General features: G+C 50.4%; 1 protein-coding gene across 11 annotated transcripts in view; it reads left to right on the top strand.

Moving 5' to 3' along the window:
• JADE2 (jade family PHD finger 2) overlaps nt 1-12,878 on the top strand; it is a 56,850-nt gene extending 43,972 nt beyond the window's left edge. For 6 of the 11 annotated variants that reach the window (XM_085532196.1, XM_015875775.3, XM_015875774.3 and 3 more), the window contains 4 exons: nt 1,321-1,782; nt 3,785-3,902; nt 7,454-7,582; nt 9,003-12,878. In XM_085532196.1, coding sequence (XP_085388322.1) covers nt 1,321-1,782; nt 3,785-3,902; nt 7,454-7,582; nt 9,003-9,844 — 1,551 coding nt within the window. In that variant the 3' untranslated portion in view covers nt 9,845-12,878. Of the gene's footprint in view, nt 1-610; nt 633-1,320; nt 1,783-3,784; nt 3,903-4,033; nt 4,474-7,453; nt 7,583-9,002 lie in introns of those variants that run through there. The other 5 variants (XM_085532201.1, XM_015875778.3, XM_085532204.1 and 2 more) reach the window with 4 other exon arrangements.
• The last annotated feature ends 4,125 nt before the right edge of the window (nt 12,879-17,003 follow it).

Raw genomic sequence — 17,003 nt, 5'->3', positions numbered from 1 at the left:
TGAATAGAGTGAGTTGAGCTGCTTGCATTCCGTGTCAGCACCTGGAGATGTGAGTATGGATGGACACGGCAAGTATGGTGGATGCAGAGCCATGTGCAACCAGCAGCATATCACTGCTGGGAGAGCTGGTGCCCAGCATCCACCCCTGGGGTGTACTAATGCTTGGCAATCCAAGTTCTGGTTCCTCAGATACTACCAACATTTCTATTAATTTGAAAATCAAAGTGCAGCACAGCAGAGCCCTGGTGGAACCCTACAACATCCTGGTGGTTTGTGTTCTGTATGTGGGGAGGTTTGTGGCCAGGCTGGTGCTGCACCACGCTGCCCTGCCAGAGCAGTCCCTGCATAATGCTGAAATGATGTGCCTACAGTAATAGGTCACTTAAAATGCCTCATTATTGCAGTTAAACTGGTCATTAGCAGCTGGAGGAGAGTGATTTCTTATGGGTTATGGTTGAAGCAATTACCTGACATTATGAACCATTAAAAAACAGTTAATGAACAGAGGGGGAGACTGTGCTGATACGGGTATGGGTGCTGCAATGGCAGTGGGTTGCTTTTCATCTGTAGGAAACCAGGTCTGGGGTTCTTCTGTTTTGCTGCCTGTGAGATTCAAGTAACTGAAGTGTAAGGTAAGTTAGGGAGATGGTCAGATCTTTCATCTGGGGCACATTTGTTAAGTCTAGACACTGAACCAATTCTCAAACCTTATTTCATGAACATACAGAGTATGTTTGCTCTCTATATGGTGAATTTCATTTTTCTTTCCTATTTTTTTTTTTTAAATGGAATTAATTAAGGTCTGTATAACTTCCAGAAGAATAAGGCATTGTGATTTGGGAGCATTGGCTCCTTCTTCCATACATTCCCTCACAAACTTTAACACCTGATTGCTGTCATTAACAATGGCATAGGAGTGGCATAGGGTAGGGCGCAGGATGAAATCAGGATGGAAATGTCTCAGGATGAATCAGCTTTCAATCTTTGGGCATCCCATTGGCCATGTGTTATTGACATGTTGCTGGAAGAACCATCAGAGTCTCATATTTACGATAGGTGAAAGGCCTCAGGGCTTGTTGCAGAGAACACAAGCAGTTTAGGTGAGGAGGTGCCTGGTGAGCCCTGGCTTCCTTCTGCTGGGGATTTTTGCGCCCACCCTCACTGGTGTGTATGACTGGGGCAATGCAGCCTGAGCAGAGTGTTATGGAGCATCTATTGCTTGGGGGTGGGTGCTGTCACCCTGGGGGCATCACTCCCTTAGTGAAGCTGTGTTGTGATCCTGTTGTGCCCTCACCATCAGCCCTGTCCTTCTCCCCACAGTGCTCCATGCCCGCCTGTGTCACCGCGTTCCACGTCACCTGCGCCTTTGACCACAACCTCGACATGCGGACTATTTTAGCAGACAACGATGAAGTGAAGTTTAAGTCCTTCTGCCTGGAGCACAGCACCGGTGCCACCAAACTACCCGAGGAGGCACGGACAGAACCTGACCAAGCCCAGCTGGACCTGGAGAAGGTGACGCTGCGGAAACAAAAGCTCCAGCAGCTGGAGGAGGACTTCTATGAACTCGTGAAGCCTTCCGAGGTGGCAGAAAACCTCGATTTAAGTGAGTCGCTGGTGGATTTTGTCTATCAGTACTGGAAGCTGAAGAGGAAAGCAAACTCCAACAAACCGCTGCTGACACCAAAAACGGATGAAGTGGACAACTTGGCTCAGCAGGAGCAGGATGTTCTCTACCGGCGCTTGAAGCTTTTCACACACCTCAGGCAAGACCTGGAGAGGGTGAGTGTGGTTTTCCCTGTAATGGCAAACCCATGTGCTCCATCAGGGTGGTTGTTGTGCATCCCTTTACAGACTGCTATGCTTACCTGTCCCAGGAGGCTCAGGGTGGATTTGGGGTGATGGCAGCCCCCAGCAGCTCTCCAGGCAGTGTTTAGAAATGAACTGAGGGTTGAGGTTTAGCTCTGCAAATATGTCAGTCCCATTTCCTGGATATCCTGATGTGGTCCTCCCCGCTTTTCCTCCTTTTCTTCTTGGCCCTTTTTGTTTAAAGCCTTTACCAAGAGCTGGCTGTTTAAATTAGTTGTAACAAAAAGCTGTATGGTTCCCAGGCTTTCATCCCAGCATCTCAGCTTGGCTGGGGAAGCAGTGCGGGTGCTGTCTTACTGTCTAAGTGTGTGTAAATACCAGCAGTCTCTCTAAGCAGAGTGCAAGTGATGCTTTCTTCCAGGAGTATAAAATTGCAGAGAGGAGATATTGCCAAACACTTTGATATATTGCTTGCCAGAGGCAGTTGTTTTCCTCATAAAGAAATTTCAGTTTGATGTTTTCTTCCATCCAGAACAAAAAAAAAAAGAGAATGTAGTAAAATATGAAGCAGCGAGCAGTGTGCTGTATATTTACAGCTAGGAGATGGAGGGGGAAAAAAGCCTTTCTGTCCTGTACACCTGAGTGTTCCCAGACTGTCCCCAGGTGGCAGTGAGGCCCCAGGCTGCTCACTGTGCCCATGTGTGGGTTCACAGCTTGGCTAACCCCACCAAAACCAGTCATGTCCTGGGGAACCACTGCATGGCTGCAGCCATGGTGACAGAGCTGGGCTGCCCCAGTCATGCTGCACACAGTGGCACTGAGCCGTGACACCAGGCTGGCAATGGAGCTGTCTGCAGCTGCATGCCCATGAGAAGCAGCTGTGATACCATTGGTTTGCATGAGAGCTGCAGGAAATGGGGGATGCATCTTGCCCCATGATGGATGTGCTGCTGGTGGGAGCTTGTCCTGGGGGGCTGGGGATGGGGAAGGAAGCGTTAGGGAAAAGCTTATTTCTTGTCCTCAGTGGCTTGCACTTAGAGCTTCCCTCTCAGTAAAATGTCGTGAGCTGTAGTACAAAACGAAGTGAGACTGCAGGTACCTGTGGGGCAAACACGAATCAGTGTGTGGAGGGGAAGGTGCTGGCCAGCTGTGGGTCAGGACAGCCACATCTGCACGTGGCTACTGGCGCAGTCTGATGTCAGCTGTGTGTTCTGCTCTGTTTGTACACCGTCAGCACCCACTGCAGGGCAGTGGGCAGTTCTGCATGGCTCATGCAGGCAGCACAGCTGGGGCCTGGCTCTGCCCTCCTTGCTCACCTCCATGCTGGATGCAAAAGGAGAACTGATGGATAAGAGTGGAAATAGTTCTCCAATAGCCCCACAACTTCTGATGCGAGTCCCTGTGTCGAGTGTGAAGTGCTCCATGATAGGAGGGGATGCCCCAGCCCCCAGCTGCATTACAGTACTGCTCCCATGGCGTCCCAACCTCTGAGACCTACATAATGCTTTAGAAACATTAACTGCATCATTAGGCCTGTGAGCAATTAATGGGAGATTACAACAGTTTGCGCATCCACACTGTTGCTGCGTGGTTTCTGGTAAGGTACCTGGGGTTCTCTTAGCTCTGTTCCCTTTTGGTGAGTATTGCTCTCTTTATGCATTAATGTTCTTCAGCAGAACAGATTGAAGGATGCGCTGCAGGTTAACCCTGACTGCTCAGGGCAGTGCCCTGGCCACGTTTTCCTGCCCAAGAGCTGTGTTAGAAAGTATGGGTGCAGAAGTGTGAATCCTGCTTGTGAGTTCTGCCTGTGAAGGAGAGGTTACAGACTAAGCTGGGTGTTTGTGTTCAGCCTGGGTGAGGATGAGAGGATGGACAGCCAGGCACAGAGCTGTCCCCAGGAAGCAAAACAGTGATGCAGCTTGGGGACTCATTTCCAGCCCTGCTAAACCAGACACTGTTTCTTGTGTTTCTTTAGGTTAGAAATCTCTGTTACATGGTGACGAGGCGGGAGAAAATGAAACACACCATTTGCAAACTCCAGGAGCAGATCTTCCACCTGCAGATGATACTCATTGAGAAAGATCTTTACCCAGGTCAGTACCACTTGCAGGATCTGCTCAGTGCCCTCTGAACCTTAGTACCCCAGCAGAGGAAGGCAGAGCCTCCCCTGCCCTGCTGGCTGCTTCCAGCTCAGTTCCTATGTTGACTCATCAAACATTGACAGCTTTGTTCTGAAGTGTGCAGTGATGCCTTACCATGGAGGACCGAGGTGCCAGCAGTCCTTGCTGTCACACATCTCTCCTGATCCTCACTCAGATGACCACTGTTAGGTGCTGGTGCTAAAACAGAATCCCAGGGTTCACGTGAAGGTGCTACTGCAGTAGCACTTGATTCCATTCCTCGCTTTGAAAGCAAGTCCTGAGCACGGGGCTGTGCTCCTCAGCACTGCCTGGCCCTGTGAAGCAGCTCTGGGGTCTGTTTGGTTCCCTCTGGTTGTGTCAGAAGTGAAGCTGTGGATGGGATGACTTCTACTTCCTTCAGCTCTGTGGCCTGTAGTTCTTCCTGCTCCGTTATACTGGCTAGTGGGAATGACACACGTACTTCCTGCAAAACCTCTGGCACCTCTTTGTTAAGGAGCTGAAATAAAGTTGTTTTCCTTCTGTCTTTTTTTTTCCTCTTTTAAACAAGCATTGCCCAAACCCACAGCCCTGCATCCCTCCTTCTTTCTTCCAGTGGCAGCACAGGACCAGGCTCTGTGGCTGCAGAACACTTTTTCCAGAAGCAGCATCTGGAGCTTTGGCAAACGCATCCGACTCTTGTTGTGTTTGTGGCTTTGGAGTTGCATTTGAAGCCATCACATGTTTGGGGTTTCTTCAGGAACTGTCTGGGCTGAGCTTTCCTTTACAAAGGTTTCCTTTGACTGAAGTTTTGGAGGCTGAGACGTGTGTGTGTGTGTTGAGACGTGTGGGGCTTGGATCCTGTGCAGATTGCCCTGCATGGCTGGGGCTGGGCAGCACAGGGCCCAGGGTGTGCAATGGGGATGTGGGCTGATGGCAGGGGCAGGTTGCTGCTCCCCTGGTTAGCAGGTTTCACTGTAAGGGCTGTTTCAGGAGCACAGCCTGCTGTCACGTCGGCTCTTTGGGGAAGCTGGCTGAACCCATTTCTTCAGCTTGGTCCTTTTCCAGGAAGGCTTTTGGCAGGGTGGGAACTCGCCTTCTAGCATAGGACCATATGGAACTGGAGCACCAGAGCGTGGGGTGAGAGCTCCCAGTGGCATTAGGTGTGCACTGGGGGGAACTGGAGCACCTGTGAGTGTTTGGCCTGCCTGGAGGACTGTAGTTGTGGGGTGATTGATACAGCAGATAGGTATGCAGGCTTTGTAATTGCGTCTTGATGCAAGTGCTATTCCTATGTAGCCCCAAACACTTTGCATTTGCCTATGAGCTTTGTGCTCATATGCTTGTCTGAGCCAAGCTGCTGTTCATCTGCTGGGTGGCCTCCGTGGTGCTCTTTCCATGAGTCAAAGAGCACTTTGGTGTTTTATTTTCTGTTGACAGCACAGCTCCCCGCTGTGGGGTAGCACATCCCATCCCTCAGGCCATCCTTCCTTCAACCCTACACGCTGCTCCCATCCTCAGTGCCCTCATCCTACACGATTCTGTCAGCACCCATGTGTTTTGCTGGCTCTCCTCGCTTCAGGTGCCTTAGAGCTAAAGGTCCTCAGCAGCTCACAGGACCAAACCTATGGATACCATGCTGCTGTGTTCTGCATCGTTAGTGGTTGGAAAGTGATTTAGTGGCTGAGTGAGTTGCAGTCAATGGGGAATGGTCCCTGTAGCAATCCTCAGTGCTGCTCCTGACTGGATTGCTCTGCACGCCTGCAGTTCCTCAGAGAAAGAAGAAAATCTGCACTGTTTTGCATGGACAAAGCTGGTTTTTATCTGCTTTCATTATAGCTGTAACCAAAGTCTGTTGGGGTTATCCCAGAGATGGTTTAAGCTCAGGTTAGTTTTGGAATGGCTCCTCTATGAAGCGCCATTCTTGAGGGGTTTATTTTTCTCACTGATAAATGGTGATTTCAGCAGGAGGTTTTTAATAAAATCAGTGAGAACTGCCCATGTAAGATGAGCCCATCTCTCTCTCCCTTATTTTTATTGCATGAAGCAGAAAGAAAGCTCTGCCTGGCTTTGAAACATGGCTGCTATTTTGACAGGTCCCTCTTCACAAAGTAACGTTCACGTTTTTCTTTAGATCCGTTGTGCTGTCCAAACAAAGTTATGTTTTTATTTTGCAAGCAAAGTGAAAAATGTGTCTGTTTCTCCTGTTATTTGGCAGGAATGCAACAAATACCTGTTTTGCTTTTCTTTCTTGTGGTGAGCCCTGTGCTTGTGCGGGGTTCTGGCAGCTCTGGGACTGTTAACTCCCCTGTGCATGCAGGTGCTGTGCAGATGCCCTCCTCTGCTTGCCCGATATGTTTCCAGCCCAGCTGGAAGAAGAGGAGCCCTTCTCTGTGCTGCCCCCATCCAACACAGTAAATCTGATGTACTTGCATCAGCAACAGTTTCCAGTTCTTAACATTGTTGCTTTGGTAGCTGCATGGCTTTTGCAGGTCTGAGCTGCTGGTCGGGCTGACAACCTCCATCAGCTCACCTCCATCAGCTGCCCAGATGCTGGTGTAAGAGCAATGTCCTTCCCCCTTCAAAAATCAAACTGGATGCTTTAGCACAGACTTCTCTGGGCCTGAGAGAGTAACTAAAAACCTTTGGAGTATTGCACTTGGCAATACACGTTGTACTTTTATGGGGTATGTGTTTGTCCTGTTTACCCAAGAGGAATAAATCCAGTAGAAATTCGAAACCATTTAGGAAACATTGATTTTTAGCTGAACAGCTGCATAGCTTGCAGTTACATTCCTGCCTTTCCATAGGTGACGTTGCTCATCTTTCCTCCTCTGTTTAGCCATGTTCGATACACCGGTTTTATAGCTTTGTTTTTTTCCACCACTGTCTGTAATGAGTTTAAACAGTTACCACAGCTGAAAGGTAAAATCACACCAAGGTCTGCTGAAAAACACTGCCAATGCTATGCACTTTGCAGCTCAGTTCCTTCTGCAGCTGTGTCCACAGCCCGCCTGGGGTGTGCACAGGCAGTTTCTACGATGTGCCAGCAGGTTTGGAGGGTCTCTGGTCTCCTGGAGGGCTTTGGAATGGTCTGGGTGCATTGCTGTTCTTCTGGAGGGTTTCTGAATGGAGTTTGAGGTTATTTCTCATCTCCCAGTGGGTTTTACAGCAGGCTTTGGGCTTGTTCCTGGTCTCTGTGACGTTTCCAGAGCAGAGTTTGGGGGGTGTCCCCTCTGCTTCTCCCTGCAGTCCCCAGAACCCCATTCCAGGAGGGTGCCTTGGTGGCTGCACAATTTCTAGCAAGTTCTCTGCCTTTGGTGGCTCTGCTCTTGTGGCCGTGCCACAGCCCAAACCTCTTTTATGTAGCCTACAGGATTCACGTTTCCTTTACCTATAGAGACGTGAGCCTACTTTTGGCCAAGAAGTGGCACAGCCTTCGTCCCTGCAGGGTGTGCCCTGTGGAGCTGGCTCACCCTGGTGCCTTGTCTCACACAGAGTTTTCCTTTTTCTCTAAAAAATGCCAGAACAAACTGGGAAGAAGACAAAGGGTAAGAAAAGTGATCCAAGAAGGAAAGGAAGAGATGGTAGAAAAAATAGCCCTGAGAAGAAAGAAAAAAGGAAATCAGTCAACGAAACTGTGTTGGGACAACTGGGTAAGTCTGATTTTATGGGCACAGAGCTTCTGGTGGGCTGGCAGCTCTCTGGAGGCTCCTGCTTTTGGGGAGCAGCGTTGAGGAGTGCGGTGCAGCCCCCAGCCCATCCCATGTGGGATCAGCCCCAGCATGCCATGGCCACAGTGCTGCAGCAGAGACCTCACCCTGCTGGGTCCAGGCTATTAAACAGCCTTGGGGTTGCACAGCATGCAAGAAAAACTGCAATTGCACCCAGTGATAAAATCAGACTTACCCACTTCAAAGCAGGGCGGATCCTGTACATCTTCTGTGCCATTTTGCTTGCATGTACCTTCAGCACCATCAAGGCTGTTCCAGCGGATGCTTATCCCACATCCTGCTCTGCTTCATCAGCTTCAACCCCACCAGCAGAGCAGGGGGAGTTTTCAGGGCAAACTCTGTCCTATTGAATGGGTCCTACAGGGTTGTGGAAAGAAACTGCCCTTCAGTCAGTCTGGAAAACCAGGCAGCAGAGAAGAGGAGCGAGGTCTTAAAGCTTCACCAGGGTCTTGCAGTGTGCTGGATTTTACAAAGAGCTTGAGGCATTGCTCGGGGCTGCTGTGATGGCAGAAAGGCAGCACTGGGTCATGCACCACTGTGGAGGGGATGTGTTTGCCATGCTGTGAGTCAGCACCACTGCTCCATCTCTGCACTGCTCCTTTGACAGGCGAGCACCCACAGCAAAAGTCAGATCTCATCTTTTCCCCCAGCCCTGAAGGAAGCTGTGATGTCGGACTGATGGGTTTCTGTTGTAGGGATTGAAGTTGGTTGTGTGCCTTTAGCATTGCTTCTCGGTCTGCTGCTTCAGCACGTCCCAGCCCATCATGCTCACTCTTGCTCTCAGACAGAATTATTAGGATGCTTTTCAGCTTTTTCCATTCCAGCCTGTCATCTCTGCTGCCGCTCTTTGATTCTCATGCTTCCAAGTGCTCAGAGAGAGCTCCCCGACCCTCCTCCCATCTCACCCAAGGCATACTGCATTAGGGTTCACTGCCTGTTCAGGAGTGTGCTGGGAGCTGTGTTAGTGCAGTGCTGTGGGCAGTGCAGCAGCAGCTGGGGGGGGGTCAGGCAGGACACGTTCCCTGGGCAGGACTGTGCAGCAGCTCCTTGGGAGGGAATGCTGAGCCCTCCTTGTCCTGCTGCCCCTACACTGTACTGTGGGCCCAGGCTGTGTTTCAGTGCTGCAGGAAGATCCTCTGCTCGGATCTGTATGTGGTGTGACCCCAATTCACCATTCATTGCTACAGCAAACCCCCCCTTCTGGCTCCCCACATGGCACACTGCGCTTTGCCGTTCTGAGTTTATCCCGTGTCAGGGAGTTTTGCTGAGCACTGTGTGTTCTCAGTCAACGGGAAGAGCTGCTTCTGGTTCCTGAGCCAGTCCTCCACTTTTGTTTTCCCAGGCTTGTCGACTTCCTTCCCCATCGACGGGACCTTCTTCAACAGCTGGCTGGCGCAGTCGGTGCAGATCACGGCCGAGAACATGGCCATGAGCGAGTGGTCCCTGAACAACGCACACCACGAGGACAGCACGCCCGGCCTGTCCGAGGAGCTGCTCCAGGACGAGGAGACGCTGCTCAGCTTCATGATGGACCACTCCCTGAGGTCCCCCTTCAAACAGAGCGAGGCTGCCAAGAAAGTGAAAAGCAAAACGAGAACGAACACTAAGAAAAAGCTGTCCCGGAGCAGCCTGAATGCTGTCTTCAGGAGCCAGCAGGAGGGCTCGGAGCAGTGGACTAACCACACCAGCGACCTGTCAGACGATGCTGCCAAGCCCTGTGCCCAGGAATCGCGGCCCAGCAGGTCAGAGAAAGGGGCGGCGAGGCCCACGGACCGCAGGGGATCGGGTGAGGCAAAAAGGGTGGCAAGGAAGGGGCCTGGCCCCAAAGGCAGCGACCCGCCGGCCCCGAGGAGCTGTGCTGGAGAGGAGGCGGTGGTGGCGGCCAACGGCACTCGGCCCGAGCCCAACCCCACGGCTCAAGTGCCTGATCCTGTAGGTAGCCCCAAAACCATCGTGAGGTTCAAATTACCAAAGGAGAGCCGAGGGACTCGGCGCTCGCAGCCTCCCAAGACCGACGGCCCCGGAGGGCCCAACCTGCACCGCTTTGAGGCCGAGACGGACGGATACTTCTCTGACGCTGAGATGAGCGACTCGGACGGGGAGCAGCGGGGCGGCCGGGCGCAGCGGGGCCAGTTGGAGCCGGGCGGAGAGGAGATTGTGCGGATGAGCATCCTGGCTTCCTAACGGCACGTGGCCACCCCACTCCTCCCATCACAACTGCCATGTCCGATTTCTGCCTAGTATCACAGCGAGAGGGGGATTTTTAATCTGTATATATAGTTGGAAATTCGGCACCGTTGTCTTTCTCTTCTCTTTTTGCCTGAGATACAGCTTCAGCTTCACCGACGTAGATTGCCGTGACAGTAGTTGTCCCCTCCGGCCGGCCTGCTCCCTGCAGGGCTGGCTGCGCAATGGGCATTATTCCAGAGGGGCAGATCTCCCTCCTTGGGCTGTATCGGGGTAAGGGCAGGGGCCGGGAGCTGAGCAGGGAAGCCAGCCATGGGCGCGTGCATTGACAAGGGAGGAAAGTACATGATGCTAAAATAAATAACGACAAAAGCACAACGAGTTTGGTGGGGGGGAGCGCTTGGGGCGGGAGAGAGCCACTTTGTGTTCGTGTTTGTAGAAGAACCTCCATCATTGCTTTTTTCCCTTCTGATCAGAAACCATCCTGGGTTATCCCTGTCCCCAAGGCGGCACCTCGGCTGCGGCCCTCAGAAGCAGTTTGCTCAGGTTCATGGGTTAGCACCCAGCAAGCTGGGATGGAGGCATAGGGAAGGACAGGGAGGGAAAAACCCTTTAGGAGCAATGGGGGAATGGGCAGCCCCACACCCAGCTGAGCCCCCCTGCACAGCAGTGTGCTCAGCCCCAGGCACTGCACTGGGGGGATAAGGAGCACACTCTGCCCTCTGATTTTCCAATGCAACGCTACATTGGAAACGGTGAATTTATTCCTCCCCATCCTTGATCCTTTTTTGTTGTTGTTTTTCTTTTAATTCCTTAAATCATGGTTATGAGCTGTTGACTCCTTGTGTGGAGGGTGATTCACAGAAGCTGACGTTATCAACCATGACAATAATGTAATGCATAAAACGTCCCCCAATAAGCCTTAAATGTTGTTCAAAGCCCACGTTACCGACGAGGCAGGCGAATTTCCGTGTTTGCACTTAATTGCACCATTACTTCAGTTTTGGCTTCAAAGGTCACAGTGAAGTCGCGTTACGTTGTTTTATTGGAGTGACCCCAGTGTGAGCTCAGGGAACAAAAAGACAAAAAAAAAAAAAAAAAAAAAAGGAATTCACTGAAACTTTTGTTGTTGTTTTTTTAAGAATAATTTAAAAAAAAAATGTTTAAAAAAGAAAAAAAAAAGAAAGAAACAAAATAACCTGGGACACTTCTGCAAACTGGTTAAAACCCATCACTTCTAACAGGAAACCCTACGGTTGTCCAACAGAGCAGTCAAATCTTTCCTTGTGGATGCCAAAGAATTACGTTGACAAGTCAAGCAGCACAGCCAGAAACCGGAAACTTCTCACTAGGAACAGTTGGAGTTGTTTAGCACCCGAGGACTAACGACACACTCATGCACACTGCTGCGGCGTTAGGTTCCAAGCTTGCTGAAGGGGTGCTGAGCCCGCGCCCCTCCCTTTTGATTTCCAGTGCTTTTTGCTCATTTCACTGTGAGCTTTCTTCTGATACTCTGAGACTCCTTTAACCGACTGTCCCGGTGTTTTAGAGTAGATCAGCTTTTATCGGCCTTCAGAGAGTCCTTATTAGCAGTCAGATTGCAGCCCGGCTGACCCCAGGCAGCCCGCGGCCCCAGGTGCCCCCTTGGCTGGGATGGAGCACCCAGAGCACAGCTGCACTGCGGGGAACAGAACCATGGATCGGCCAAACGGGAACCACCTCCCTTAGAAATCCATCCATCGAGGCTGGGAATGGAAATCTGCTCATTAATTAAGGCTCGGTATGTTCAGATAATGTTAAATACAGTAAATAGGACTTAGTTTATCTTATCAGGCTTGCTAGCTTTAGCTCCAGTATCCTAGTATAAGAGTCATACCAATAATCAATATGCTGCCTTTTAATGAATCTTGCTTCCGTGTGCTTCACTCAGTTATGGTTAAACAAAAGCAATCCACAACTTCTCACTGTCCACAGCTCCACTCATCGGCTTCTGCACTCCTCGTCTTCTCAGTACAGGAAAGCAAACGGGGGGACCCTGCGGAACCCTGCGCGTGGTTTGGCACCAGGTCGGGAGGAGCCGGGGGCTGCGTGATGAGAGCGATGCACAAGGGCCATATTACTTTTTCTTTGGTTTTCTTTTTTCTTTTTTCTTTTTTTTGTTTTTTTGTTTTTGTTTTTTTTTTTTGTTATGATGCTGTAAAATGTATTTTGAGACGAAGAGAAAGAGAATCTAAGTGGTTTATTTTGCTAGAGGAAAAACAAATATATATATATTGTCTTTTCAGATGTATAAACTGCAGTTTTGCACTGTAAGAGCGCCCATCGCCTCGGCAGCGGGGCAGCCCCATCCAGCAGCCCCGGCAGCAGCGCAGCACTGGGACAGCCCCTGCTCCCAGCTCCGCTCCCCCAGCCCCGCTCATCCTCCTCCCCTCTCACCAGGGACAGCACAGTTTTGTTCCGCCGGGTCTCCCCGTTTGCTCCATCCGCGCACACAGCCCAGACCCACCCCACGTCAGTCACAGGAAACGATATGAATGTCGCAGGAGGAGGAAAAACCCTTCTGTTTTCTTTGTTTCAAAGAACGTGATGTGCCATTTGTTAATATAAAAGAGAAATATTGAAAATATATTGAAAAGAGCAATTTTAAATTATTTTTGGCTTATGTTGCAATATTTATTTTCTTGTATTAGAAATTCCTTTGTAGAGAAGAAAAAAATGTATTTTTCATTAATGCAAAAACCTATTTCTCCTTTTTGTACATTTTCCATGTTAGTTAATCCTTAAAGCAATATAACGTTATCAGACTCGTTCTGTGTGAGACTGTATTCTGCATGCTCTTTGTGTTGCCTTGGAATAGCTCTGTCCGCCATTACTTTCATCCTGTTTAGGTACAGTGTATGCTTTAATACACGTTGGGACCATGGCCCATTGCTTATGAGAGAAACAAAACAAAACAAAACAACAGAACCTTTGCATTCCTCAGTGTGTTGGCAAATGCAGTCAATAAAGCAGTGTTTTACGTGTGCGTGCATATCGGTGTGCTCTGTACCACTGGGTTGTGTGGCTGTCTATGCCCAGAGGGTTTGCACTTGGGCATCAGTGCTCAGAGGTGCTCCCAACCCATGGAGATGTGGTTATGGTGGAGGGATGGGGTTGGAGGGAGGATCTGCAAGCTCTTTCCAACCCAAATGCTTCAATGACTCTAAAACATCAATGAGGTGGAGGTGTCCCCATAAATCTACAGCGATGGATGTGGAAGTGAATGAATTTGCCCTCAGCTTCCCCTGGAAGGATCGCAGTAGGGTCTCCTTCATTGTGTTTAATGAAGTGCTGGTGGCACAGCGTCGCTTTCTTTCCCCATTACAGCCACTGCCGTGCTGCTGCGTAACTGCCTCAGATGTGACAAGAGTGCCTTTAGTATTTACTCTTCCAAAGTTAATACGTCGAGGGGAGGCACTTAGCACTCTAAAAATAGTTGCTTGGCTTTGGATTTCCATGTAGGGCTGTGAAATGATGCGTTTGCTGTGATTGCAACAGCTGAATAATAAAAAGCTCTAAAAAAAATAATAAACAACCCTCCGACTTACCATGAAATGAGGGAAACATCCAACGTCAGCCTGAGAAGCCGGCTGTGATCTGCTGCCCCAAAGACCTCCCAGGGGCTGCTGATGTCTCTCACCCATCCCGTCCACTGCTCTCCCAGCATCTTCCCCATTCCTAAAGCAAAACCCAGAATACTCACATGTGGAATGAGGATGGTTTTAATGCAACCTCACCGAGCCCATTGCCCACCCATGGGCTGTGTCTGTGCAGAGGGCAGAGCAGATGGCAATGGAGACCGGGGGGACTGATTGCATTGCTGGGGGGGGTCAGGCTGCCCTGGGTGTGTCCCAGTGCTCTGCTGAGCATCACACGCATGGTTCAGTGTAGGAGATGCAATGGAGATTCAAATAATGGACCACATGTATTTTAAGTGGCACTTTGTAAAGCTGACAGCGAATGCTGGGAGAAAACATGGAGGTTAAAGCACTGCTGGTGCAGCGCAGTCATTAGCAGCCCTGTGATGGGATTGGAATGGTCTGATCAATGAACAAGGAGAGAAAGGTGGTTCAAAAAGCCAGATAACACGTCCACAGTGAAGGGCAGCTGGGCTGTGCCTGGCAGGAGGGGGGTACCCCACTGGGGTGGCATTGACATGAAGGAGGTGGCACTGCCTTGAGGGGCAGCACTGAAAATCCCAGTGTAGCACTCAGCATTTCCCTGTCTGTGCACTTCACTGCCATGAGCTGCCTGCCCACTTCCCCAACCTTCCCAATGACATTCCATTCATTTGCCCATCTCGGGGCATTCAATGCTCCTCAGGTGAAGCAGCAATACAGAGCATACAGGTGCGGTGTGATGCGTTGTTCTCTTCCTGCAGATTTTGCTGTCTTCCAGCTAATATTTAAGTATGGAGTGATACCGTCTTGAAGCACCCCATCTTATCTGTGCGCTACCAATCTGCAGCTGTGACATTTCAGGGTTATTGCCTTTGCAGCATCTGTACTAACAGAAGGATGAGGAACGTCACCGTGCACATGGGATGGATGAGCACATGGCAAACATGCACTGAGCATTTGGGATTGTTTTACAATGGAGAAAAAAGAGAAAGGGTTGTTTTCCATGTGACGAGCCCGGCAGTCACAAGGAAAAACGTTACAGGTTGATTCCAGGTGATGCTATCAGTCCATTTCCCCTGGGTTTGGCCTCAGGAGGAGGTTTTGCAATGCACTCACCTGAAGTCTGCCTTGAAAGGGAGGGATGTTGTGATGCCTCCCATGCTGCAGCCCAGCAGATGAGGGCCCCATTTTTGGGTGCAGATGGGGTCCAATGTGCATGTGGTCTCCAGGGGCACAGATCAGAGCTGTCCCCATCCCACAGTACAGCACAGCGCTGCCGTCTCAGTTCTGCTATGAGTTTTGATTCATCCCAGCCCAACAGTCAGAGTGAAACTGGTGAGGGGACACAAAACCCTGCGATGGAGGCAGTGCTGAAGCTGCAAAGCTGCAGCAGGGATGTTCATTGCCTTCATGTTGATCTGAACATGACCAGAGCAATGGCATTGCCAGGAGCTGGCTTTCCATCCTGTGATGTCTTTAGATTTAAAGCTGAAGGCAAACCCCAGACAACGGCAGCCCTGACCCAGCACTATTCTTCGCCCTGCTCCTCTAATGGCTGTCCCAGATTCCCTGCAGCTGACTGGGAGGGTGCTCTGCACACACACCATCACATGCAGCAATGGTCCCAAATTACCAAACCAACCGTTTCCATGGATGGGAATGCAGGCAGCCCAAGCCAGGAGGAACTGCAGACTTCCAAAGACTGAACTGCTTCATGAAGGACCTGCTGGCACTCAGTGTGCCATGGCAGTGGGCACAGATGGAGCTGGAACAGCACAGTGACAGCCTGAGCCTGAGCTCTGTGCTGCAGGAGCAACCAACTGCTGCTCTGTAGCATCTCCAAGATGGAAATTGCTCCCTGCGTATCTCCCAGTGAGGAAAGGAGACCTTAGCACACAAAGCTCAGCTGTTCCTTGGCCTCTATCCAGACGCAGGACCCCATCCCCATCCTCACCCATCTGTGTCCCCCCATGCTGCTGCCTCCTAATGAACGACCACTGCAAACAAGACCAAAAATCAGGAGCTCATTTTGTGTTAGATGCTGAACAGACGTAAGATGGTAACGTGAGCTTAATTACAAAGTAATTAAGCCCTCATCTTCCTGTTATCTGCAGCTGTCAAGGACAAGCTGAGAGGATCTGCTCATCTGTAAAAGCAGTCTTGTTGCTGCTGGGTTCTGAAGCATCAAAATAGGGGGAACTCTGCCCTCAGTGTGAGCTTGTCACCATTAACACTCAGCTGGGCTTCGATCTGAGCTCTGGCGTGGAACAGCTCATGGGGAATGCTAAGATGGAGAGGCCAGATGTGTCAGCCTCTCAACATGGTGACCATCACAGCACACCACCCGTCAGCCTGGCCACCTAAAGAAACACTGCATTACAGGCTGAAAGATTTCACTTAGGATTGTTTCTCTCTGACAAAAACCCCTCTGCTTTGGTGGCTTACAGCCACCATCACTCCAGGAACATCTCTTCAGCCAAAGGGAGGAATACCTTCAGGCAGAGAAGAATACCTGATTCAATTAAAGGAAGGATTCATTTTTGCAGGTAAAAAAAGTTCAATTAAGCCTAAGCTGGAGTGGTCACACCTCTGTTCTCCTACAGAGGGGAATCACTGAAGATGCTGAAAGAGCACAGCCCCATCCTGCCCCACACTTGCTGCTCTCCGGTCTCACCCAACCTCAGTGCTCATGGCATTCCCCATTACATCCCTGTGTGGGAAACTGTTAATCACAGCCTGAACCTCTGATTGACCATCCTCAGCAAGTGATGGGTCAGCTTCAGGAGCACAGGTGAAGGTAATTCAGCTGTGCTCCAGGAAGGGGTAGAGCTTGACTCCACCTCTCCTAGATCTCATTTAAGGGCTGATCACCACTAAAGTAACATCTTTCTGGAGATTGCTCCTGTATGGAGTTTCTATAGTGAGCTTCAACACTGATGGGCATCTTTATCATGAGCTTCAACATCGGTGAGTCTTTCCTATATAACCTCTGGCTGTCCATTTATTTTACCTTTGTATAATTAAAACTGTACAATCCCCCAGTGCTGCAGCCAGTGTCCTACTGCCTCCTGCAGTAGGTGCTCTCCTGGCCTGTAGCTCTCCAGCCTTCCTATTCCTGCCTGCAGCTGATGGAGCCCATCTCTGCCATGATTACGTCCCCAAGTGCCACATTCCTATGGCTCTGGAGCACCTCCAGGGATGGGGGCTCCCCCACTCCCCAGGCAGCCTGTGCCCATGAATCGCTGCTCCTTGGCATTCCCTAACACCCAATGTGAACCTCCCTTGGCACAATGTGAAGCCATCACCTCCTGTCCTATTGCTGTAACCTGGGAGCAAAAGACCACAACGTTGTGCTGGAACAAAACTCTCCTCTTCTGTAACCATCAAGTTTGACTCTGCTATTTGTCTTAATAGAAAACCAGGCGAGCAGCTCGAAGGATGCTTCGTTCCTCTTGTGGCAGCATCGTGCACCCAAGGCCTGGAAATCATTGCAGGAA

Source organism: Coturnix japonica, unplaced genomic scaffold (genome assembly GCF_054131305.1).
Source record: "Coturnix japonica strain WE unplaced genomic scaffold, WE-NBRP24 Scf048, whole genome shotgun sequence".
NCBI classification, from domain to species: domain Eukaryota; kingdom Metazoa; phylum Chordata; class Aves; order Galliformes; family Phasianidae; genus Coturnix; species Coturnix japonica.
Note: the sequence above shows the minus strand (reverse complement) of the source record. Positions and strands in the feature narration are given on the sequence as shown.